Below are 24,760 nucleotides of genomic sequence, written 5' to 3' on the forward strand. Positions count from 1 at the left end.
CATATTACTTGTGTGTATTTTTCCATAGCTTAATTAAAAGAAACTCACTAATGTTTAAAATAACGGATTTGACTAATTATTTGTTCTAGGCCTTGGCTTAGGCCATTTCTCCCACCTGGAAAATCCGCTTCACTCCAACCCTGCATGTCTATATCCTACCTACCCTTCATGCTTTATTTCAAATGATGCCTTCTCCATCTAAATCATGTTTCCTGAGAACTCCCAGCACCTCTATTTAACCCTTTTATAGTTCACATTTTACACTCACTATAAGGCCCTGTTAAATAGTAGCTACCATTATTATTAGGCACTGGATTTTTCCAGTTCTACAAATGTTCTTATTTTCTTCCGTCTGCCCTTGTCTGCTCCAATAGATTGATTTAGCTCAAACTACATATTAGTATTGTGGTTGTTTTTATTTTTAAGATCAACTGGTTATAACAATTTTTAATTGTAAAGCTTCAGATTTTTCAACACAGCAAAAAATGATTTAAAATGTCTTTTTGGAACTCAGCTCATAAACAAATGCAACTTTAAAAACTGCGAGTTAAATCTGAAACATACTGGTGAGAGTAACATGGATGCTATCATATTAAAGGCCTTTGGAGGCGAGCTAGCATAGTTTACACGCCATTGGACCTATTTATAGAGCTGACTCCTTTCTGCAATGTCAACTGTAACATTATACTTATTTTAAGCCTCAGTATCTCAAATATCAGCCTCTACTAGTTGTACAGTTCTCTCTTATTTGATACCAGAGAGCCCAATGGAGTCTTCTGAAGAACCTAGTCAGATTAGCAAAGATAACTTTTTAGAAGTTCCTAATTTGTCTGATTCTCTTTCTGAAGATGAAGAAGTTAAAGCTACCTTCAAACCTGGTTTCTCCCCTCAACCTAGTAGACGAGGTTCTGATTCTTCTGAAGACATGTACCTGGGCACTCCGTCTTCAGGTACAAGAAGAGTTTCATTCGCTGACACCTTTGGATTCAATCTTGTGTCTGTCAAAGAATTTGATTGCTGGGATTTACCGAATGTTTCAACCAGTTTTGACTTAAGGAAGGACATTTTCCACACAGAAGAATATGTTTTATCTCCACTCTTTGAGTTGCCTTCTTCAAAAGAAGATCTTATGCAGCAACTTCAAGTACAGAAAGCAATACTGGAGTCAACTGAGTATCCTCCTGGGTCTACGAGTATGAAGGGCATTATTCGAGTTTTGAATATTTCTTTTGAGAAGTTAGTATATGTGAGAATGTCCTTGGATGACTGGCAGACACATTATGACATTTTAGCAGAATATGTCCCAAATTCATGTGATGGTGAAACTGATCAGTTCTCCTTTAAGATTTTATTGGTTCCCCCTTACCAAAAAGATGGCAGTAAAGTTGAGTTTTGTATACGTTACGAAACTTCTGTTGGTACGTTTTGGTCAAATAATAATGGCACAAATTATATACTGATTTGTCAAAAGAAAGAACAAGAGCCGGAGCCTGTAAAACCACGGGAAGACGTTCCTAATAGACAAATAAAAGGCTGCTTAAAGGTAAAATCAAGGTAAGGATATATCTTACATTCATTACTCTTCATAATCTTAGAGTATTTTATGTCATTCTTCATTTCATGTGTTATAAGAAATAGCCATTCTGTTTAAAAATATACTGCTCATTATATAGAAAACAATGGTGCTATGCTTTAACAATGTCAGCGCTATTCAAATAATAGCACTGTGTTATCTCTCCTCCAAATGCAAGGAAAAATATGGGTATAATATAATAAATGGAGGAGCAGGGGAGTACAATGTGCATATTGCCCGCCTAATGACTTACAAATTGTTAAATTCAACCATGGAATGTAGATTCTTAACATGTAAAGCTTCTTTTTGACATGTATAGTATATTTACTTTCAGTGGCTTTTAAATGTCTATGCCATACTTCAAAGCATTTCTGATTCTCACAAAACAGTGTTTCAATATGCTCTTAGTTCTCAGAAATTTGTAGGCTTCCCTCCAAACTTTTTAATGACTGATTGAGTCATATAGGGGTGTTTGGAGTGATACGTGTTAAGTAAATTATAACAGTGATGACTTTAACGACAAACTAAGAGAAAGACAAAAGTATATGAGTTATGTATGAATAATTATAAACAAATATAACATTATAGAACACAAAGTAGCATAAGTTAGTAAAAGCAAATGGAGCAGAATTAAAAAAAAAAAAAAATGACCCAAATAGAAATAAGGAGATTCAGCTTTATAGATCAGAGATTTGGGATGTGACTCCTCATTAGTAACCCTGCTCTCCTGTTAATATGAAAAAATAAAGAAAACTGCATTCAGCTGTCTCCACTGTAGAGTTGGCTAATTTCCATGACACTAGGTTAGTAGATAAAACATCCAGGAGGAGATAGATCCCTTCTGATCCTCCAAGTGTCTCAGTGGGAAAGTCGACATTGCTCCACAAGTCACAGGCAAATGTTTGATTGTCCTTTGGGTGGCCCATCCTAACTGTTACTAGACCTAAAGATTCTCACAATTGCACCAGAAATAGTGTAATTTGAAGAGGGAACTGTATTAGGAATCAAGACACTGAGATTCCAAGTGGAATTTAATAAAAAAATATAAGGAATAACGTTGGAAAAATTTTAACCTCTTTATGCTTTAATGTCTTGATTTATTATATGATAGTAAATAATAACACTAAATGTGTTAGTCAAACACATTTATGAACTAAATATAACATAGGTGGAAGCAATTCAATCATATAAAATATTCCTATTTTCATTATCCTTTAAAGTCATTTGAAAGATTGGCTTACTCCACTTTGAGAATTTTGCCAACTTTCTCAATCCAAATAAAACTTTCTCAGATTTTAACTGATGCTGTTAAGAGAATAATATAACCATAATCTCTACATGTGCTAAAATAATAACTTAGATGTTTATGAAATTACTTGGCAACATGTTACCTATATAGACAAAATAAGTTCAACACTATTTAACAAAGTAATTTATATACACAAACATGCACATTGAATACTTTACAATATCTATTAAACGTGCTGCAACTTGCTCTCTCTGTTAGTGAAAAGCAAAATTTAGAAAGGTCACAACCTTATTGTCAACATGCTAATAGAAGAAGCAGTGTTTAAGACCAAGGTATTTTCTGAAGTTTAAGATGCAGCTTTAAAAATACAAGCAGTGAACTATGGTATAGATAGAGGATTCTTTTGATAGATAAACCTTGACTTGAGACCAAGAACAAAAAAGGGCAACTGATAGGTCTAATCTTCTACCCCAGTTATGATATTATTGGAACTTCTCCTAGTCTAAGATATGTATAACTATATACATCCATACACACATTTGTATTCAGAACAGTAATCATTGGATTCATAGCGGACACCATTCAAGTTTTAATATTGCTTTGGGGAAAAACCTGAGAAGAACTAAACCACAAAATGGTCTAAAGGCCTGTAAAGTTTCCTAATGAGTTATAAAAATGGAAAAAATCTCTCTCCTTCAAAACCACAAATACATTTTCTGCACTTCTATAACTTAAAAATGACCAACATAATTCAAACCACATTTTGAAAAAAGCATTTGCCTCTGGAGGAGGCCTTTTGTGCTGAGTTTCAGTCCAACATGAATTTTTACATCTGATTTATATACCACTCAAAATGGAGTGTATAAAGGAAATCCTGACAGATCCTTAGAACAGCATGTGCCGTAATAGAATATTTATACAGCTTTTCCATGATATAATTTATATGCAATGGGGTTTCAAATATTCCTAAAACTCACACAAGAGAGCATTATCAAATTTCTAAATGAATATTGCAGTTGGATTTCATTGTGAAGAATTTAGTTAGGGAAAAAGAGCACACCTTATTAGTGTTATTTTGCAAAACGTGTAGTTGGCTAAAATAAAAGTGAACTAATACTTATTTGATCAAAAAAATTATAGCTTCTAAAATATCCTCCTCCCTTCAAAGAGTTATGGAATCTAGATAGGTTTTGGTGGTTGTTGTTGTTGTTGTTGTTGTTGTTGTTTTTAGTGTCCACACTTCCTCCATAGCTTAATTTGGAGGTCACTTCTTCCATAGGATAAATACAGAAGAGAAATTTATGTGGATTTTTGCTCCATACATGCAAGCAATTGATAATACTGTGTTATATAACTCAGAGTTAAAGGGAAAATAAACTGTCCTGATGCAGACAGTAACATCTAGCTCGAATTCTTTTTAAAACCAAAGTTAATTTCCTATCAGGGTCCTGGAGATTGTATCTTCTGAAAGTGTCAATAATTCCTTCTAATAAATACAGAATGAACTGTGGGAACACATTTAGTGAGGTAGGATTTCTCTTATGTCAATCACCCTAGGCACTATGCTTTTCCTGTGGAGATTTTTTTTCAGGTCAGAGACTGAAAATCTCTACATTGATATGGCTGTCTATTTGATGTTTCTTAATCTATCCACTTTGACAGAAAGAAATATCTAGAGGGAGAGGAAAGCAGAGTTTGTAACTCTCAGGCATGTGACTGAGAGTGACCCAAAGGTATTTAATTGCACGGAAAGTCATGCATCATGAGATACTTGATAAGTGTCACCACATATATGGCACAGGTGTATGTGTTAGCAAACAAACTAAGCAGATTTCTGATCTGCATTCCTTGGGATTTATTTCAAAATAAATGACCAAAAGAAATGAATGACATTGATATAAATTACATTAAATTTACAGAGATAAATAAACCAAAAATAGCATGCATAAGCAGTTAAAATTACGGGCTTCAGAGTTAAAAATATCTGGCCTCGAGTCCAAGCTCTACCATGCTGGCTGTGTGACTTTGGGCAAGTTTGGTTTCTTCATCTGTTAATTGGGAATAACAGTAGTACTACTATCTTCTAGGGGTTGAGATTTCTGTGGCATGATACATATTAACTTCTATGGCACAGTGTCTGGCCATGGTAAGTTTTCAGTAAATGTTAACCAGCATAAAAAAAGACAAGGCTAACTTTAGCTTTAGGTGGATCTCAAAAACCCTAGAAAGGCTCAACCTGCCCCAAAGTCTTGATACCAAGACTTTCCTTTCAGGGTTCCCAACTTTTCAGCTTTGGAGAGCCATTCCTTTGTCTGTTGCAGGATTTTAATCAATAAACAAAACTAATTCAATTGCAAATTTTCGTGAGAAATGTGTCACCTTATATCTGAAACACCCTGAAACTGGGTTTCTTAATGAGTATTAAAATTTCCACATTTACTGGATGACAAAATGGAGGAACAGAAAGGAAGGGGTAAAAAAAAAAGGCATGAATTTCAGCATTGAACAGACATGCAAATTAATCCCAGTAAAATATATAGTTAGTAGCTAGGTGATTGTGGACATATTACTTTACTTCTCAGCGCCTCAGTTTATTCATCTGTAAAATAGGGGTAATGATGCCTGATATTGTGATGATTCAATTACCATAAAATTGGATACTTTTAAGGCTTCTAGTAGAGTGCTGGCCACATACAGAGTAGTCATCAAAAGCGAAGCATATTCGCCATGATTATCAAATCTTGTTCAGCTAATTTCCTGATTCTTGGACTTGCATGATTTCTCTAGACCTCATAGTCTACCTTGTTCAGGTTCCAAAACTCATTCAACAAGTGTTTATTAAGGACCTGTGTGTTGTCAGACATCAGTATCCATGAGAAAAAGAAAAACATGGCTGCAAACATGACTCTGAGATGACGAGAGGCCCCAAAGAAAAGGCCTCCCAGGGGCTGAGAGAAGAGAAAGGGAAAGAGAGAGACCATCAGCTCTGATTCTTTGGGTATACGATGGGATAAAAAATAAAGTAAGAACCATTTACATTATGTTTCATGTTTTCTAGAATATGTGATCTATAACTGATCTTGTGCAAGGGCTAGAGGAGTGACCTTTTTGTTCCCCCACCAGCTGCTAAATGTATGTTCCCAACTGTTGGGTACACAGACTGACTTCATCTGGTTTTCTATTTTATTAAGTGAACCCAATTTATTATTTTAAGTAAAGAAATGGCATGATATAGGTGTTGGATGGTATTTATAACTTGGCCAGGTGAATGCAAATAAATTCCTGAAAGATTTCAATGCCAAAGGAGAAAATTGATCAGTCTTCAATTTTTGTACCCGAGAATAGAATAAGGCACATTCAAGAAGGGAAAAGAGAGAAGTATTTTTAAATATTTTAAGATTACAGAGAGTTTACCTTTCAGGGTGGTATAAAATCATCAAAATGAAGCCAAGAAAAGCATTGGAAAATGGAGCATAAGATATGGTAATGTTGCATGTTCCAGTCAGGCCCATTGGATCGTGAGACTTCCTTAATTTACACTTACAGTATAATCTGGGATCCTGGAAATAGTCCAAAGAGGTGTAAATAGCCCCATGAGGCCTTTAGGACTTAATGTATTCCATAACTAACTTGTTGTGAGTCCGTACTAATTGTGGAAGCCAGGTCTGGTTAAAGGGGGGGGGGGGACCCTGGCAAGGCCATATGGAAACATAAAACGCAGCTGCACAGGACCTGTCAAGAGGACCGTTTAGAAGCTGCCAGCTGGTTGACAGCAAGGAGCCAAGTAGCTTAGTTTCCTTGGAGATCTACCAGGGCTTTGTGGCTTCCTGGTTTTGTATAAACCCATAGCCCTAGAAGCCTAGACTCCATGGAGTAGTTTTGGAGCCTTTTCTGAGAGAAGAAGAACATGAGAGTCTCATCATTCAAGGTGTTTCTGAAGCTCTGGTTGAAGGAAATCACTATGGATCCCGTTTCTTACATGGATCCTCTGGATCTTCATGAGACTTTACTTCCCACCCAAAGCCCATCTGCAAGTCTACACAAATTCTTATAGGGCCCAAGCATTCTGAGCCAACAAGACTCCAAGAAGAAAAAATGATTATAATTTGGGACATTTAGTTTTCCACCTTCTTCCAGTTTTGCTGCCTGTGGCTCTTGTCCCTCTTCTAAGTTTTTACCCCAACACCCCAACAGAAATAATATAGGGGAAGTGACCTCAGGAGCAGACACCTGAGGTGGGCCCGACTCCTTAGTGCCCTGGCAGACGTAAAAGGTCTTCTACGCTCTGACACTTCACTTTGAAACCATGCCTGAAACTTTTACACACACACACACACACACACACACACACACACACACACTTCCCTTCCTTAAATGCAGACACATCTAGGATGGCAGGGACTATCTTTATCTTACACCTGATTAAAGTCAGCTGCACAAGGGGGCTTTAAGTGTGGATTGCAACAATGGAAATGGATAATTTAGAGCAGAGAGCATTATGGGATACAAGGCAAGTTTGTGTACGGAGTTGTAGTAAAGGCTCCATAGAGGCAAGAGGACTCGGGGGGGTCTGGACTGTATGTGTGTATTGAAGGGAAAAGGTGGATTCCATAAACAATGAGGCCTAATGGAAACAGCATACCATTTAAAGTCGGGCAGATTTGAGCTGTCAGTATAACTAATTACTAACTGTGCAAACTTGGATAAATTATATTTTTCATCCTTTTCACTAAGGCCAAAATAGGGATAATAATTTCTACTTGGCAGAGGTGCTATGAGAAATACATGAGTTAACATGTACAAGCATCTGTCTCAGTTGCTGATACTTTATATGCACTCAAAATGGCATTGGTGATAAATCCCACTTTTTAAAGTTTATTTATTTATTTTGAGAGAGATGCAGAGAAAGTGAGTGGGGGAGGGATAACAGAGAGAGGGTTAGAGGATCTGAAGCAGGATTCGTGCTGCAGACAGCCTGATGCAGGGCTTGAACTCATGAACCTCAAGATCACGACCTAAGCTGCAGTTGGACACTTAACTGACTGACCCACCCAGGCGCCCTGATAAATTCCACTTTTATAAATCTTGTATATGGCTAGTTCTATGCTCAGGATTAATGGAGGCATGCTTTTCTTTCTTATAATAATTTCTGCTGCCAGGACCCAGGCTAATACAAAGAGTTTCAAATTTAGTTGTATTATAGATTCAATAAGCTTTTGGTCACCAATCAGGGACACCAATATTGATGCCACTGCTGCTATGAGGAAAATTATTTCCAAATTCCAGCAATTTCTGGGTTACAAAAAAAATCTGGATTGCCTGTTCATAAGTTGAACACTACTTACAAAAACTACAACGTGTTTCTTTTAAGGTAGTTCTTAAAATAGTTCTTTTGGACTAAATAAATAAGTTACCTGCACACAACTTCACCTTATCACTTTATACCTATGAATAGAAGATGAAATTGAATTTTATGTAGTTCTTTTCCTCTAAGAAAATATATTATATACCATTGCATTTCAGTCATTTCTTTGTTTTAAAGCATTCTCAGTACCTTACCACTATATAAAAAAGAAAAAAATCTCCTCAGGACATATGTCTCAGATCTTTTCAGGCTTTTATTCTGCTTCTCTAATAGTTCTACTTGGGTAAATGCCATGGTAGTGTTATTATTTATTATATAAGTAATAACTGGTTTTGAAAGCTTAATCATATCACCCTGCTGTTTAAAGATTTTATGACAAGATAGAAATTGCTAGATTGGAATGCTATATGGCATTGTTTAGTGACAGAGACCAACTGTACATTAAACAAACCTGTCTCAGGAAATTTTGCTCAAGTGAAACGGTCTGAAAATGAGGTGTGTTGCAAATAAGTACCATTTACGTCACAAATAGAAATGGGATTCAAACTGTCATAAGACAATGACTGTCCTATGTGTGGTTGTAGATTTGAATTTTATTTACCCCTTTTGAAATCTGTAGTAGTAAAAAACACAAAATATCCCCCAATTCAGATTTGTAAAGCATGCCAAATAGTAGGCCCTTTTCTTAATTATGTGAAACAGATTTTATAGCCCATTTAACATTGATGGTATTCTGATTTGTTTTACAGATTTAAGCTATGATACAAATCAAATAGACTATAACTTCCTAAGTAAAACCCCAAGCTTATTTTCATTCTTAAAAATTACTGTGGATGTCCATACACAATTACAAATCACATAGAAATGTGTAGGTAAATTTCAGCTTCATAAGCCATGTGTGAAATGAAACTGGGAACAATACTCACGTTTTACTAATATCTCCCTTTGAGGATTAATACAGCTGATTTTATAATGTACTGTCATATGTTAAATCTTTTGGGTATTTACCAATAGAAGCATTGCACAGATTTTGAAAATCACATTCAGGTGCAATAGAAAATATAACCTTCACATATATTCTAAGTAGGTCTCTATTGTGTTTGGTGTAAATAAAGTTATAATCATTGTTTCCAATGTTAAAACACACTTGATTTCTGAGTAATTTTCAACAAGTCGTATTGTTTTAGAAAAGACCGCTTAATTCATTTGCTTTCAGGCAGACTTATGCCAAAAACTACTCGGGCCGAATGGTTATATACTCTCTTATTAATCATCTACCGGGAAATTGCGCTCTTCAGTAATGTATTCTATCAGGAATTCCTTGTCTTTTATGTCCCATTCATATTGTTCTATGTCTTTAATCTTGCCATTTGTTTCCTCGGTTTCTGTGACTGATTTCTATTTTCTTTGTCAAGTAACCTAACAACTTTAGATTGTTACCCTGCAGGCCTAACTAGTAAACTAATAAACTAGTTTGTAGTATTCTAATGCAAAAATCAAAGAAGAAAAAAAACCTCCTCACCAACTAGATTTTCTGAAGGAGTGAATGGTGTCACTATTACAAGGATGGCACTGTGGGCACTAACATTTCAGGTGAGGCAGGGAACAGAAGGCTGCTAAACAGCTCTTCCAACCCTGCCATTAGTAGGTTTGAGTTCTGAGTTCTGGAGTGATTATTATTATTACTGTACTTCCTATGGGAGTCACAGAAGAGAAAGATACTTAATTTACAAAATTACAAAGTTAGAGGTATTTCAGAAGATTACTCAGTGTATTTCTCAATTCTACCTAAAAAGATAGCTGTTAGAATCTTAGACAAATAATGAATAATTTAGAATAGCTATGTACACTATTTTATAGATATCTAATATTTTAATAAAATTTCACTCAAGAATATAACTGTATAAGACAATGAAAAGAAATTTTGAATAGGTTTATAAAAATCAAATGTAGTCTAAGCCAGCTGAAATTTAAATTGTTAAGAGTATCCTTTTGTAGAAAGGTTAATACAATGTCTACAAGCAGAATTCATCTGAATAGATGTTAAATTTCTTGACTGTGTGTGTGTGTGTGTGTGTGTGTGTGTGCTATTTGCTTTAATGAATATATGCAGAGGACTGGGAAAGCTAATCCAGTTCATAATTTATTTAGTAAATTGAACATAGGGAGCAGTAGAAGTAATACTGTCCATCTATATTCAAATTATTCTTGACTCAATTCCTTTTTGTGGAAAAATATACACACACGTATCTGTTTTTATGGGCTTTTTACTTAAACCTTATCTTGTTTGTGTATATGTGTGTGTAATACATAAAGACATTCTTCAGATAGATCATATGTTTGCTAATCGTGTGCATATTTTCTGTATTAGTAATATCTCATTTAAAGCTAACTTTGGCAAACAAAGTTAAATTTTTAGATAATGCTTGTTATATGGACATTCAAGACATTTGTTTACCATTCTCATTAAACTCATGTAGTTCAAATAGGATCCCTTTTGCCCTTATATTGCTTTGGGGTTTTGTTTGTGTGTTTGTTTTGTTTTAAGTTTAAGAGAGAGAAAGAGAGCAAGGAAGGGGCAGGGAGGGAGGGAGAGAGCAGGAGAGAGTGGGAGAGAGCGAGAGAGAGCGAGAGAGAGCGAGAGAGAGCGAGAGAGAGCGAGAGAGAGCGAGAGAGAGCGAGAGAGAGCGAGAGAGAGAGAGAGAGAGAGAGAATCCCAAGCAGGCTCCTCACCATGAGCGCAGAGCCTAACTTGCCACTCAAGTCTCATGAATGGTAAGATCATGACCTAAGCCAACTGAGCCACCAGCTGCCCCTTGCCCTTATATTTCTTTGTTATTCTTCCTTTAAATGACAGTATTTCTGGCCATATTCTTTCATGGAGTAGTTGCTGCTAGGGAACAAAAGCAAACAGCTTTCCTTAAATGAAAGGATTGCTGTTTACCATGTTTGTATCTGATGTAATTTATTTAGAGACAGAAAAATTAACATTTAACAGAAGACTTATTGCTTATCATATATTTGTATGTCTGGAAGGAAGAGGACTTCTGTCATAGGGATCTCGGTATCTGTTTAGTCAGAATGTTTACAAAGGTGGCATTTACAGTGGTGGCCTTTTCCTGTACTTAAAGAAAAACTCATGTGTGTGTCATCTTCCCAATTGGACTGCAAGTTCCTTGAGGCCAGGAATGATGTTCGTCTAAGCGTTATTCCTCACTGTAACTAATAAAAGTATTTGCATATAAAAAGCTCCTAAAGATATCTATTAAAGGCAACTGGTTTTCTCATTGATAACCCTGAGGCCTAGTAAAATCCAAAAGCAGCTTCTGAATAATTGAAGAATGAATTATGCTTGTTACGGTTTAATGATGAGTACGTTTATTGTTTTCACAATCTTTAAAACTCAGATGCCTTCTGGACATCTCCATCTGGATATCCAGGTGGCAAATTAATTCCCTTGATGTCTCACACCAAAGTTACACTACTCCTTAAATCATAACTCTTCTTCCTTTATTTTATATTTTGTTTAAAATAATAACAACATCCCTGCCATGCATATAAAAAACTTAATAAAAGACAACATCCCTTAATAAAAGACAACATCCCTGCCATGCAAATAAAAAACATAAGAACTGATTTCTCTTTTGCTGGTTCCTATTGATTCTATACCCATATTATATTTTATGGCCATGAGGTAATGATCGTGTATCTGATCAAAAATAAAAATTACTTTAAAAATTAAGAATAGAATATATAAAGACTATATTTTTATATTATAGAATTTTTAAAATTCTATTTTAAATTTTAAATTAAATTTAAATTAAATTAAATTACAATTAAAATTTAAATTTTAAATTAAATTCTATTATAAAAAACAACAGATGAAAAGCAAATTTGTCTCTGCAGTAACTTTCTCAACAATTGAGAAATAAATTAATATGGTCTACTATGGGATTGTCTACTATGATGGTCTTTTTTTCTATCCCGAGTCTTCCCGAGTCTTCCCAAGACCTGATTCATGGAGTCACCATAATATTACTTTGAAGTAATGTCAAATAATCTTATCTCAAATAAAATAAATATTCATTGGTTGGCCTTTGACTTTCTTTATACCACAGTCCAGACCAGTGGGACCAGAGCCAGAAAAATTTAACATGCTGAGTAATGAAAGACCAAAGGCAGATATTGCATGTCTACTGATCAGAATTGGGTCATTCATTCTTTTTTCTTGCCGGGGCTAGGACTGAAGCCAATACTCAGATTAGTGCTACTGTTGCTCATGTGCTGCTCCCTCAGCCTGACACCTGTGGATTCTGGGCCTGCCTGCTGTCCTGTTAGCTTTTCTTTATTTTATTGTCTTCCCTTGCCTGGGCCTTTTGCCTCTCCTGGATGCCTCCTGTGTACCTAAAGCTCAACTGTATTAAGTTGTTTGGCACTTTCAGCTCTGTCTTGGGATTGCAATCTTGGTCTTCCCCTACATGAAATCAAAAACCAAAAATATTTAAGGGGACTAATGCAATGCATCTAAATGTTTAACCTTAAATCTACAAAGGTAGTGTGATGGATCTGCTACACTCTATATAATACTATTTACATTTTTTTGGATATAACTTTAGATTTAAAGAAAAGTTACAGGAAGAATAGGAAGACTTCCCATATTCCTGTATGCAGATGTTTTGAAACTATATAACACAGGGGCCCATTTGCATTGATTCTTATAGGCAAGAGCTTTAACTTTTGAAAACTTTAAGCAATGGAAAGTTTCTAGTTTATAGCTAATTGCTGATTTTGCAGAACATAAAATACCTTGAAAATACTTGCTGAAAATGTTAACAAGCTCAAAGTGAAATAGTACTGTCATCATCAGACAGTATAAAGTTTTAATTAAAATTTTTTTAAACATTAAAAATTAGAGTTTTATGACAGTAAGATTTGTGAAACAAACATCTATCTTAGGAAACTAGCCTAAATAATTATATATTTTTATGGCACAAATACTAATATGCTCCCCCTACACTGACACAGTAATTAGTTCTTATATCATCACCCTCCACTGACACCCCATAGTTTTCATTAAGAGTTTTATTATAACTTTACTAATATTTTAAAGAACTTTATTGTATAAAACCTAAAGTCTTGACCCAAAGTGAAAATGTATTATTGAGGGAGGGAACGCATGGCATTTGTAAATAGTTCTTATGTTATAAGAAGTTTTTAAGTGAAGTTAGGTAGAAATTAAAGTTTTATTATTTAAACTTGTTGTTTCCCAATTAAGTTTTTAAAAACGTTTATGTATTTATTTCGAGAGACAAAGAATCTCTAGTAGGCTCCAGGCTCAGCACAGAGTCCAACGGGGAGCTCCATCTCACAACTGCAAGATCATGACTCAAGCCGATATCAACAGTCTCGTACTTAACAGAGGCCGCCACCCAGGTGCCCCCAGTTAACTTTCAAAGTACAGGTGGAGATGGGTTCCCACTGAAAATGTTATTTGTGAGACTGAATTAAACATTTTCTGGGTAAGGCATTGTTGTTGAGAAACTTGGGGGGGTATTTTTTTAGTACAGTCCAATATAATGGTCTGTGATGAATTGTAACCTCTAAGGAAATTAATTTTTTGAAACCCCTTTCAAAATTATGTTGGCATGATTATAAATGTCAATTGTGTGCGTGTGTGTGTGTGGGTGTGGGTGTGGGTGTGTGTTTCTCTAATTCCTAGGGAATTCCTTGGCCAGTTATGGTAATTTTTGATGAAATTCCTTTCATTCTTTTAATTTTGTACCTAAGGATCTGTAACATTAGTTAGAACTTGGCTACAAAACGAGGTGGGACTTTCATATCATGTATGGACTATATCACACTGACAACTTTCATTCTATGATATTAATATTATGATATTACTACTTTAATAAGTTACCTTGTCCTTTCATTTAGAAATTTCTAATTATATAAGCTTAAAGAATATATGTTTTAAATCTATCACATTTCTATAGTGATATAAAGTTATCTCCCATTAGATCACTTTTATACATTGTAGTCAGCAATACCACTTCATTTCATATAAGAAATTGGGCAAAAGGGATCTATTTGATCAAGTCTAGAAAATATTTAAGAGAAGTCAGGTTTGTGATTTAAGCTCTCTAATCTGCTGTGGCTCTGAACTAAAATGCCTCAAGCAGCCACTTATTCATAAAGAAATAAGAGGGTTCTTGTTTTATGTAGAACACTTCTAGGTAGCTTCTATCTTCAAGCGTGGATTTGGTTAAGGGATAATATTTATATACCTGAAGAGTTAGCTATCAACATAGTATGTGCCAAATGGAATGACGTACTCAGAGAAAATAAACGGAGACACGGAGCAATAGGCATTCAAGAAAGGACTGTACTTGTAGGCTGCCCTCATTAGGAAGGGCATCTCAGAGGAATTGAGCTTGGCGTTGAAACGGTAAACCCCGGTAGGTGGAGGAGGAGCAGGAGAGCATTTACACAGAGTAAAAAATATTTGTGGAAAAGACAGTGCGAAGGACAACGGGAGGATTTTGTTGGTCAATCAGACTGCCTAGAATGGACAGAAGTGTGAAAGTCAAACTTGAAAAACAAAGTTGAAAATGAACTGTGCCCTCTTGCTAGGCTGAACATCTGAACTTTAGTCTCCCTATTCAAAGATAAAGTAGTATTTCAATTATATTAATTCAGAAAGTATTCAGGATAAATAAATGAAAAGTATGAACTGGGTTGCTAACTGTATGAAATGATATTGATTTACTTGTAAATGTTCAGCATAATTGCCCTCATGTTTTTCTCCTAACACGTTTCTACTAATCATGTTTTATGGAAGATCCCTTATTGCCTTGAAAAACTGCTTATGGCATTTATGAACACCATTACACTTCTGCTTGTGTTTTGGGTGTCTCATGGTTTAAAATCTTTTTTATGTTATTAACCATTTTTTTTTACTGTGTCTTTACCATTTTTACTATTGGAATGGTTAAATATAGGTTTTATTCCTTTCTCATTATCAATGTTAGTTGTTTCATTTTGCTATAGGTCATCCTTAATATAAAAAGCAGATATGTATGATGGCACACATTTTTAGATATTTCTAAACCTATTTCATGGTCATGCCTGGGGAAATTTTCTTTTTATAATTAGTTGATCCAAATTCTTCCTTTAAAATCTAAGGGTTATGTTTTAACTGAGTGAGAAAGATTAGTCCAGGCGTCTCAATGTTTATCCTTGTGGTTGGGCATATGGAAATTACCCTAGTATGGTCCCTTCTATAACACCAGTGACCTCAAGATTGACAGAGTATGAGTTTTGGTTAACTTGAAAGAAAAAAAATCAGAATATCAGTAGCAAAGGTCTTACTGTGCTCTTCAGCTTGTGCATGGATAGAGAATAAACAAACAAAAGACACTAGTGACTGGAGAAATCAATCAAGGGTCTTCATACATTCAACAAGTGTTACTGAGCACATACTACACGTGCCAGATACTATTGGAAACAGCAAGGATACATGAGTGAAAAAATGACAGTCTCTTTCCTTGGTTAGTTTAGATTCTAATGGAGGGAAAACTAATAAGTAATTAACATAACGAATAAGTAAGTTATGTTAGAAGATGACAAATGCAGCTGAGAATATAAAACGCAAAGCGTCATAAGAAGAATTAGTAAAGACGGCACATCACTGAGGAAATGACAACTGATCAGAGACTTGAAGAGAGTTAGTCATGAAGAAATCTGGGGGAACAGAGTCCCATGCTGAACAAAGCAGCTGGGGCAATATTTGAAGCGATTTTAAGTGATGAACCTTTCCCTTTTGTCTACTTATGTCTCCTATAGACCCTGGGGCATATTTTCCACAGGACCAGTCACTACCTCACCACAGGGTCCGTGACAGAAAGGGAAGCGTGCAGTAAAGAGAAAACAGCTTCTCTTTGACACCATACCTTTCCAGGATCCCTTTCCCCTTTTCCTGGCTGCTTTCTGGCTGCCCAGGTTCTTATAGCTTATCTTTCAAAGGTCCATCTTTTCCACTGAAGGACCAAGTTGCAGCTTTGTTTTAGTGAAGATGGAGTTGTGTTATAGTGAATCTAAACAAAGAAGAAATTTAACACTGGAGTTATTTGAATTTAAAAGCACTAAATAATTGTACCTATCATTTTTACTTTCACATATTTTGTTTATCCTGATTATAGACTACTAGTATCATATATATATAGTATTGTACAAACTTGCATAATAAGTTTATGTAAAATGAGATATGTGAAAAGAATTTTTTTTCATAAAATCAACACCATACATATACAAACAAAGCAAACCATTGCGAAATGCCGATTCTCAAAGACAGCAAGTATAATCTTCTAAGTGCCTTCACTTGTGTATCATATCAGGAAAAAAGAAGACCAGAATATACCTGGTTGTGGCATTTTTACATGAAACATTCTCTTACATACGATAAACTCCCAAAACATGAAGCTATTAGCATTATCCACAAACTTACATTTAAACTGTGAAATTGAAAGTTCTGCCTTTTTCAACACTGTTTTACTAGTCTGGGTCTAAAATTTTACAAACACTATCAGTTTTATAATAGCAATATGGTTCTTAGTGTAGAAATTATGAATGTTTCTTACCCTAAACAACATGTAGTTTTCCTTTCAGTTAAAAAAAAATAAGTAAATTTAGATTCACTGAAGTATGGATGGGCAATCTCCATGATGAATGAAAATTAATTGTTTTATAGACATAACAGTAGCAGAAATACAACCTGTGTAAAATTTATATTAATGCTAGCATATTTGATTATATGTTCCGTCTCCTCTTTCCACCCCACGAAAACTCCAAGTATTTTTACTGAAGGAATCAATTTCACACTAACCATACCTTCCCAGAGCAGCCAGTGTAGCAGCGTAAACCAGGGTTTCTCAAGTGTGGCCGCACATAGGAAAGGGGGATAAAAGGGCACCCATACGTAGGCCCCATGACAAAGACGAATTGCACTTGTCAGGGGCTGGGCTCAGGCACAGGTATTTTTAAAAAGCTCCCCAGGTGTTTCTGTTATGCCCCAGGATTAAGAATAACTGGTATAATCTGAAGACATAAACACAGGTGTTCTGAGTTAACTTTTTTAAAAAAATTGCAATTCATTTGGTCTCAGTACCCACTAATAGAGTTTAAACGAAAAGAAAGTAAATCTAAACGAAGTAACACTTTTACAGGTATGGCACGTGAGAGGGTTAAGTAATAGTAGCAGTGTTAAAGATAAAGTTAATTACCATTTAGAATGAAGTAAATTTTAGAAGTTTTCTTTTAAAAGTTTGTCTTTTTGAGAATTGTGTATTTTATAAATCAGAAAATCAAGCTTTTAAAAAGTGTCTGTAATCAGATTGCAGGATCTCCTCTTCCTCCAGTCTGATCTCTCTTTGCAAACCCATGTATCTACACAGCCAGCTCCCTCCCTTCTTTCAGTTTGGGTTAGTGCTCCTAGTATTTTTTTTCTGTAGGACCCCAGACTTCCCCAGTCGTGAATGGTACAATTGTGATTTTTAAACTGCTGGTTTTATTTATCTTTCTTTACACTGTAAACTTTATGAAGGCAGAGTTTGTTTAATCTTGGCTTGTGTTTGTGGTTTAACTTCTACTATAATGTCTAGCAAATATTAAATATCTGTCCATCGAAAACACACTGAGTTGTGTCTGACATTCTGAATTAGCATGATGTCCAATAGATGGACTGTGTCCTTCAAGCCCACTTGGTAGTACGATTCTTCAGAGTATTGACTCCAGAATCTTCCTCTGCCTTGTTGAAAGTGTGGCCGAGATACCACCTTTGGCAATGTGGCTGCATCTCAGCAGAATTTGGCTCTTGCACCCGACTCCTTCAGCAATCCCAGTCTGTGGCCCAACTTCTTTAGTCACCTGCTCCTTGCCTTTTGACTCATATCAGGTTCTCAACTAGTCCTTCCAAGCACCATATTGCTCTTGTACTAATCTTCAACCATAGTCTATCTTATTGAGCCCTTCTCACTTCATCTTCTTAGGATTTCCTAGTAATAAACTTTGCTCTATTTAATCAGGGATCCAAAGACCTTCAACCGGGAGAGTCATCTTGGCACTGATGAACTCCTCCATGCTTACTCTATCTCTTCTAATGGTAGGCTCCAGACAAAATAACATGATGTTTGTACTGTGAGCTTCCTAAATCAGTTGGACTTGTTTCCTTAAATCTACATATTCATTTGGATCATTTCTGTATCTGTTTACAACTACTTCAGTCTAGAATCTAGGTAGGACCAATGACTGTTGGATGTTTTCTAGCATTTGGTATTGAAATTAGCATTAGTGAGAATGTGAAGTATAATTAGCTGCTTGTGATAATTATATTAATAAAAATTATTTATATTAAAAATAATATTTTTCCCTAAAGAGATTTAATCAAATAAAGTCTATATAGGAACTCTCCAAGGTAGCAAAGACTTTAGGGCTAATAAAAATTACAGCCATCATCCAAATTAAAAACTTTTGCACTTCAAAAGACACAGTCAAGAAAGTGAAAGGGCAACACACATAATGGGAGAAAATACAAATCCTATAACTAGTAAGTGAGTTACATGCAGAAGAATTCTTACAACTCAATAATAAAAAGAGAACTCAATTTTAAAATAAACCAAGGGGTGCCAGGATGGCTCAGTCAGTTGAGCGACCAACTCTTGGTCTCAGTTCAGATCATGACCTCATGGTTTGTGGGATTGAGCCCCATTGTGCAGAGCCTGCTTGGAATTCTCTCTCTCTCTCTCTCTCTCTCTCTCGCTGTCCTCCCCTCTCTCTGCCCTTCCCTCATTTGCACGTGCTCTCTCTCCCAAAATAAATAAATAAATTTTAGAAATTAAATAAAATAAAATGAAATAAGCATTTGAATAGATATTTCTCCAAAGAAGCTATTTTAATGACCAATAAGCACATAAAACAGTAGACAACTAATTAATCATTAGGGACATGCAAATCAAAACCACAGTGAGGTATTGCTTCACACCCACTAGAATGATTATGATGGATAAGAGATAATAACAAGTGCTGGCGAGGGCATAGAGAGATTAAAACCCTCATGCACTCACTAATGGTGGGATTATAAAATAGAACAGCCACTTTAAAGGAAAATAATATGACAGTTTCTCAATATGTGAAACATGGAATTATCACAAGCCCAGCAATTTCACACCTAGGTTTCTTCCAAGGGAAATGAAAACATATGCCCACGCAGATACGTAAATGTTCATAGAAGTACTGTCCACAGGAGCCAAAAGATGGAACAACCCAAATGCCCGACAACTGGTGAATGGATAAACCAAGTGTGGTGTATCTATATAGTGGAATACTATTAAACAACGAAAAGAAAGGAAGAACAGATACAGGCTACAACACTGATGAGCCTCAAAACATGATGCGCTGTGAAAGAAGCCAGACACGAAAGAACACATACGGCATAAATGAGTTTGTATGAAATGCCCAGATTAGGCAAATATATAGAGACAGGAAGATTAGTACTCCAGGGCTGGGGGTGGGGAATGAAGAGTGATTCTAAGGGACATGAACTTTCTTTTTGGGGTGCTGGAAATGTTTTAAGATTAGGTTTTTGTGATGGCACAACTCCATCATATACTAAATATACTAAAATGTACTGAAAATATACTAAATATACTAAAAATTACTGAATTGTACACTTAAAGTGGGTGAGTTTATATACACATTATACCTCTATAAGCTGTTAGCTTAAAAAAAATTACTGATTTTGTATGGAAAAAAAATACTGATTTTGTATGGAAATACGAATTTCATGATAAACAGACTTCTGTAGACCCACTGCAGAGTTTAGGGTTTATGGAATTTAGAAATAGAGTCTGTTTCTCCTGAAATGTAGTAGAGAAGCTATTGTATTTTAGACAAGGCTAGAGTAATAAAGTGCAAGAAAATGAATATGGGTAGTATACAAAGTCCCACATGAAAAGGTATATTATAACATATTTTCTATACATGAAATATGGATAAGTTTCAAAAAATACTTGAGTATCTCTCCATGAATTCTGTAGTTAATTCTGCTGTAGGAATAAAGAATATGTTTGATCCCCTCCTTGTGGTATGTTAATTCAAAGACAAAGACGGAACAACTTTCACTCCATAATATTTTTTCTTATTGTTTCAATAGGAAATGTGGATATTACCTTCAACTTTTTGCAACATGCAAAATGCCAACATAATAATACCAGCTAATACTTACTGATTACTTGCTCTATGCTAGACATAGAGTAGTATAAATCCATTTCTTCATTTAATGTATTACATTGGTATGAATAGTTACTCTTCTTGGTTTAATTAAATGTTTTTTCTTCTTGCGTCTTCTTTCTTGGGCTTTTCTCAGCTCTCTGTTTCTCTTTCCCCTCCCACTTTCAGGACAAATGATACTATTCACGTTTCAGAGTCTCACTTTTTAAAAACAACGACTTTGTTCACGTTGCCCTGCCTTTAGCCAAAAACCAATTTGACCTTGGAGAAATATCTCAAATCAGGTTTTATGCTGAATTTTTACTGCTTTATTCAAAATGTTCAAGCGATTTGTATATGTAAACCTGCATTAAATCCAAGAAACATGGGCTGAAGGGGAGGAGGTCTTTGAATGTGAAGTGATAGATTCCACGTGAGTGCAGAATCTTTTGTGAAGAAATCCACAACAGAAGATGGAAGAAAGAAAATAGTTCACAAAAGGGGTGGGTGAAGGGTGGCAAAAAACATGTAATGCAAAATGTGGACATTTGTGAGGGATGCCTCAGTGCATTGCATTAATAATTTGCATATTAAGAAGTCACGAGTCTTCGCGTTAATGAATCCCTAACTAGTCTCTGACACAATAGACTGAACCGTCCCTAGAGGAGTCATTATGGCCTATCATGTCAATGAGCCGCATATTAATGACTCTCTTACATGCTCATCAACAGGTAGCCTAATAGGCTTCCATTGAGTTCTTTTTCATTTGCTTTTTAAATGTATCCTCTCCTTCCTTCCTTTTGTAATACTATTGTGAAGAATTGACAAAAAGGTGCATTAAGATGATTTTAATGTGTGACGTAAGTTCACAAAAGCATTAAATTTGGAAATAATGCTTTAAGCCTTACTTGGTCTGCCTAGAAAACTTTTCAAATGCAGCTAAATACAAATCCACTTGGATAATAGGGTTCTTATTTGGATTTTAACATAAACCATCCAACCCAATTTATCATATTTCTCTTTTCCCTGATATATCAATTTATGCTGTGATTAGCATAAGTAGAAGAGCTAGTTTGGAAATATGTTGGTGAAACTGAATTGCTTGAGAATGGAAGTGAATTACAACGGATTTCATATCATAAACACTCATTAAAACTAAAAAACAGTCGCTGATAATATATAAAAAATTCAAAACATAGAGGAAATAGACATGTATAATTCCATAGCAAGGAAGAAACAAGCTAAGAATGGCTTTATAGCTTTTAAATTTAACAAAGGTAGTCACAGGAAGGCACTGCGTATTGGAACTTTTCTAACTTGCTTTGTCATGCCTCTACGTTTGTTGGTCCCAATTATTATATTTAAGATATCTGGTGAACTTTTACAAACATAAAACCTGTGATCTCCTAGAAGAAATACTGCAGAATTGTTCTTTCAGTATTTCTACTGAACTGTATACCATCTCACCCAACTTACTATCCAGATGAAGGAAAGAGTATTGACACATGCTTGAAATTCTTGGTCAGGAGACAGGAATGGACAGAAGCTGGGAAAAAAGTTGGAGAAGTTTCTTAGCACTTTGTTCCCCATAAAAAAAAAAAATGAATTACTACTTGTCAACACTGCTATCTTGAAACACAGTTGAGGGCAAAGATGCTCAGGTGAATAGTTGCAGGCTGGTGCTCTGACTTCATACCTATCACCCTTACTTCGGCAACAATTCCTTCCGAGAGGTGTCACTTCTGGAATGATTGGATTTTCAAGTCTGGAAGTCTCATGCTCCTTTGTATTGACTCCGTCTCCCAACCCTTCCAAACATACACTGGATATATCAATTTACACTTTAAAGTACTTTCTCTCTTTTTTTCTATAGAAATATTTATTTATTTATTTATTTATTTATTTATTTATTTAGTGCTTCACACATTTATTTTATTTACTTTTAAGAGATATTTTGGTCACTGTGGGGGTCGAAATTGCTTTTTCTTAAAACAGTTTCAAAACGACATGTAACACAAATGCTATAGAGCTGGGATGTCAAAGCTCTGGATTTAACAAACCAAATAGCTTAGGCAATGCTTACATGTAGATTCCACAAAGAAAACATGTTGAATCAGAATTTCTTAAACTGCAATTAGCTGGCTCAGTAGTCAGGACTCTGTGAATAATGACTTTTTACACCACCAGAGACAAAATCAGTATCATTATGACAAAAATAATGCCTGCAATTTAGTATCTTCTGGAAAAAAAATTCACATGACAACACTCTGATAATTTTTGAAAGATGGAGATGGTATAAAGCTCTTAGCAATCACTTTGCTGGGGAATTGTGGAGAAAAAGAATGTCAGACTTCTGAGGTAGCAAGAGTCTCAGCTGAATAATCACTAGTTTCTTGTCACCCACCTACTCCATGGGTGACAATTACTTCCTTTAAAACTCAAGTGAAATAAGGACTTTGGGCCAATAAGTTTAAGAATATTTTCTGAAATCTCTTTGATGTGTATTCTTTAGTTTTTCCAGTACCTATCGCTTATAAACATTCACATTTCTCCCTCAGTGGAGTATAACGAGTATAACTGGCAGGACGTGGCAGAGGCCCCCCTTGGGCCAGGTTTACCTATAAGCCTTCTTCACTTAAAATTCATGGATTCTACTTATAATCACATCTCCTCCCAAAGCAACCTACAATGTTTGGTTCACACTTGGCTCTCCAAGATCCTCCTACATCCTCACAAATTAGTACCTCTTTAGAAAATACACATTGCCACAAAATGGCACATGTTGCCCAGATGCCATCACAGAATTAAATCTAAGTAGTTGTTGTTTTGTTTTGTTTTGTTTTGTTTTTGTCCTGATTCCTGTGAGGTGAAGTGAGCAAGAAAAAAAAAAAAAAGCACCTAGTGCTTTGACATAACAAAGCAGATTCGAAGGGGCAATCCTGAGTAGGAAAAAGGGTGACAAAATGAAGAAACTTTGGAAAAGAAACAAAGAATTTTTCAGCAAAAGTATGTTTTTCAGTTATTGAAATTTCCTGCATCAAGAAGGCACAGTACCATTGTTTCCAGTACATATTCACGATCAAGCACTGAGGCAATGGGCAATGCTCTAACTGAGAAATCGAAGTAGAGATTTTCAGAAATGTAGTGAATGGAAAACAGGTAAATGACTCTATAAAACCATCTGCTCCCTAATGTCATGGTATGTGTTTAGTTTCTCGAATGCTTGAGCAGTTCACTAGAGTTTACGCAAGGGGCGTGTGGTTTGCCATGGTTTACGATTATATTTTAAAAGTAATAAATTAGCTTATATGTTACATATTATCCAATACACTTATTTATCCCAACCAGTTTTGATACTGGTAATGTTCCATTATTTGAAACGTTCTACCTGGACAAAAGTAAAATAATGTGGAAATACATGATTCTGTCACCTTTATTACAAAGAATAGAAGATGAGCTCACACACTGTGCAGGTAGGATTTCTATCAATTTGAACTGATACTGCTGGTCATAAGATTTTATCAAGAGTTTATTTTTGACTGTATTACAATTTTAGGTTAACAGCTATTTCTACTGATTCTTCTAGCATTTCGATTTTTTTTAATTAGTTTAAGAAATTTCCAAATTAAACATGTCAAAATTATATTCATAGATACTCCTATTATTTATATAAATATAGAACTCTAAAACTGGAAGGCATGCTATTTAATAGCAAAAGTGAGAAGAGCAAATTCCTTCCAATTTGAACAATAAAGGGGTTGACAAGTGGTGGATGCCAGGCTGTGCGGAGAAGGTTCGTGGAGCTCAGTGGAGTCTCAGCAAGGAAATCCCTTGATGCGTTATCAGTGCTTGCCATGGATGCCAGAGAGGGAGGCCAGCATGAGGGTATTGTATTTGATATCCCTAATCTCATTCAGAGCTTTTGCTTTAAAGATAAGGAATGTGATGTCCACAAAAACCATGTTCCTTACCGTATTAGTTATTCATCTCCAGATTCAGCATCGAAGGGAATATAAAGCCATTTAAAAATTTTGAAGTTTTTCTTTAAGATGATTTCCTGCTTCTTTCAATCCCTGTTAATAATGCAGAGCTGTCTTCCTTTTACTGTCCTTTCTTTAACATCAAGGAACTGAACGTAACTCGTCTTTCAATCTAAATCCCTTATGCATCATGCCTTTAAATGTTTTTCCTTAGATACGTCTGTGCACAATTAGAAATTTATCTCTTTAATTCTCTCTCTTTTGATCATATATTTCGCTTCTGTTTTCAGTTTTATTCATGATTAAGAGAAGACTCCAGGTATTGTAACACG

At 35.4% G+C, this 24,760-nt stretch overlaps 1 protein-coding gene across 1 annotated transcript in view; it reads left to right on the plus strand.

The window, feature by feature from the left end:
* The first annotated feature begins 736 nt into the window (after positions 1-736).
* PPP1R3A (protein phosphatase 1 regulatory subunit 3A) overlaps positions 737-24,760 on the plus strand; it is a 38,555-nt gene continuing 14,531 nt past the window's right edge. The window contains exon 1 of the mRNA XM_040472196.1: positions 737-1,554. Coding sequence (XP_040328130.1) covers positions 767-1,554 — 788 coding nt within the window. The 5' untranslated portion in view covers positions 737-766. The remainder of the gene's footprint in view (positions 1,555-24,760) is intronic.

Source organism: Herpailurus yagouaroundi, unplaced genomic scaffold (assembly GCF_014898765.1).
Source record: "Herpailurus yagouaroundi ecotype Mexico unplaced genomic scaffold, PumYag 100, whole genome shotgun sequence".
In the NCBI taxonomy this organism is placed as follows: Eukaryota; Metazoa; Chordata; class Mammalia; order Carnivora; family Felidae; genus Herpailurus; species Herpailurus yagouaroundi.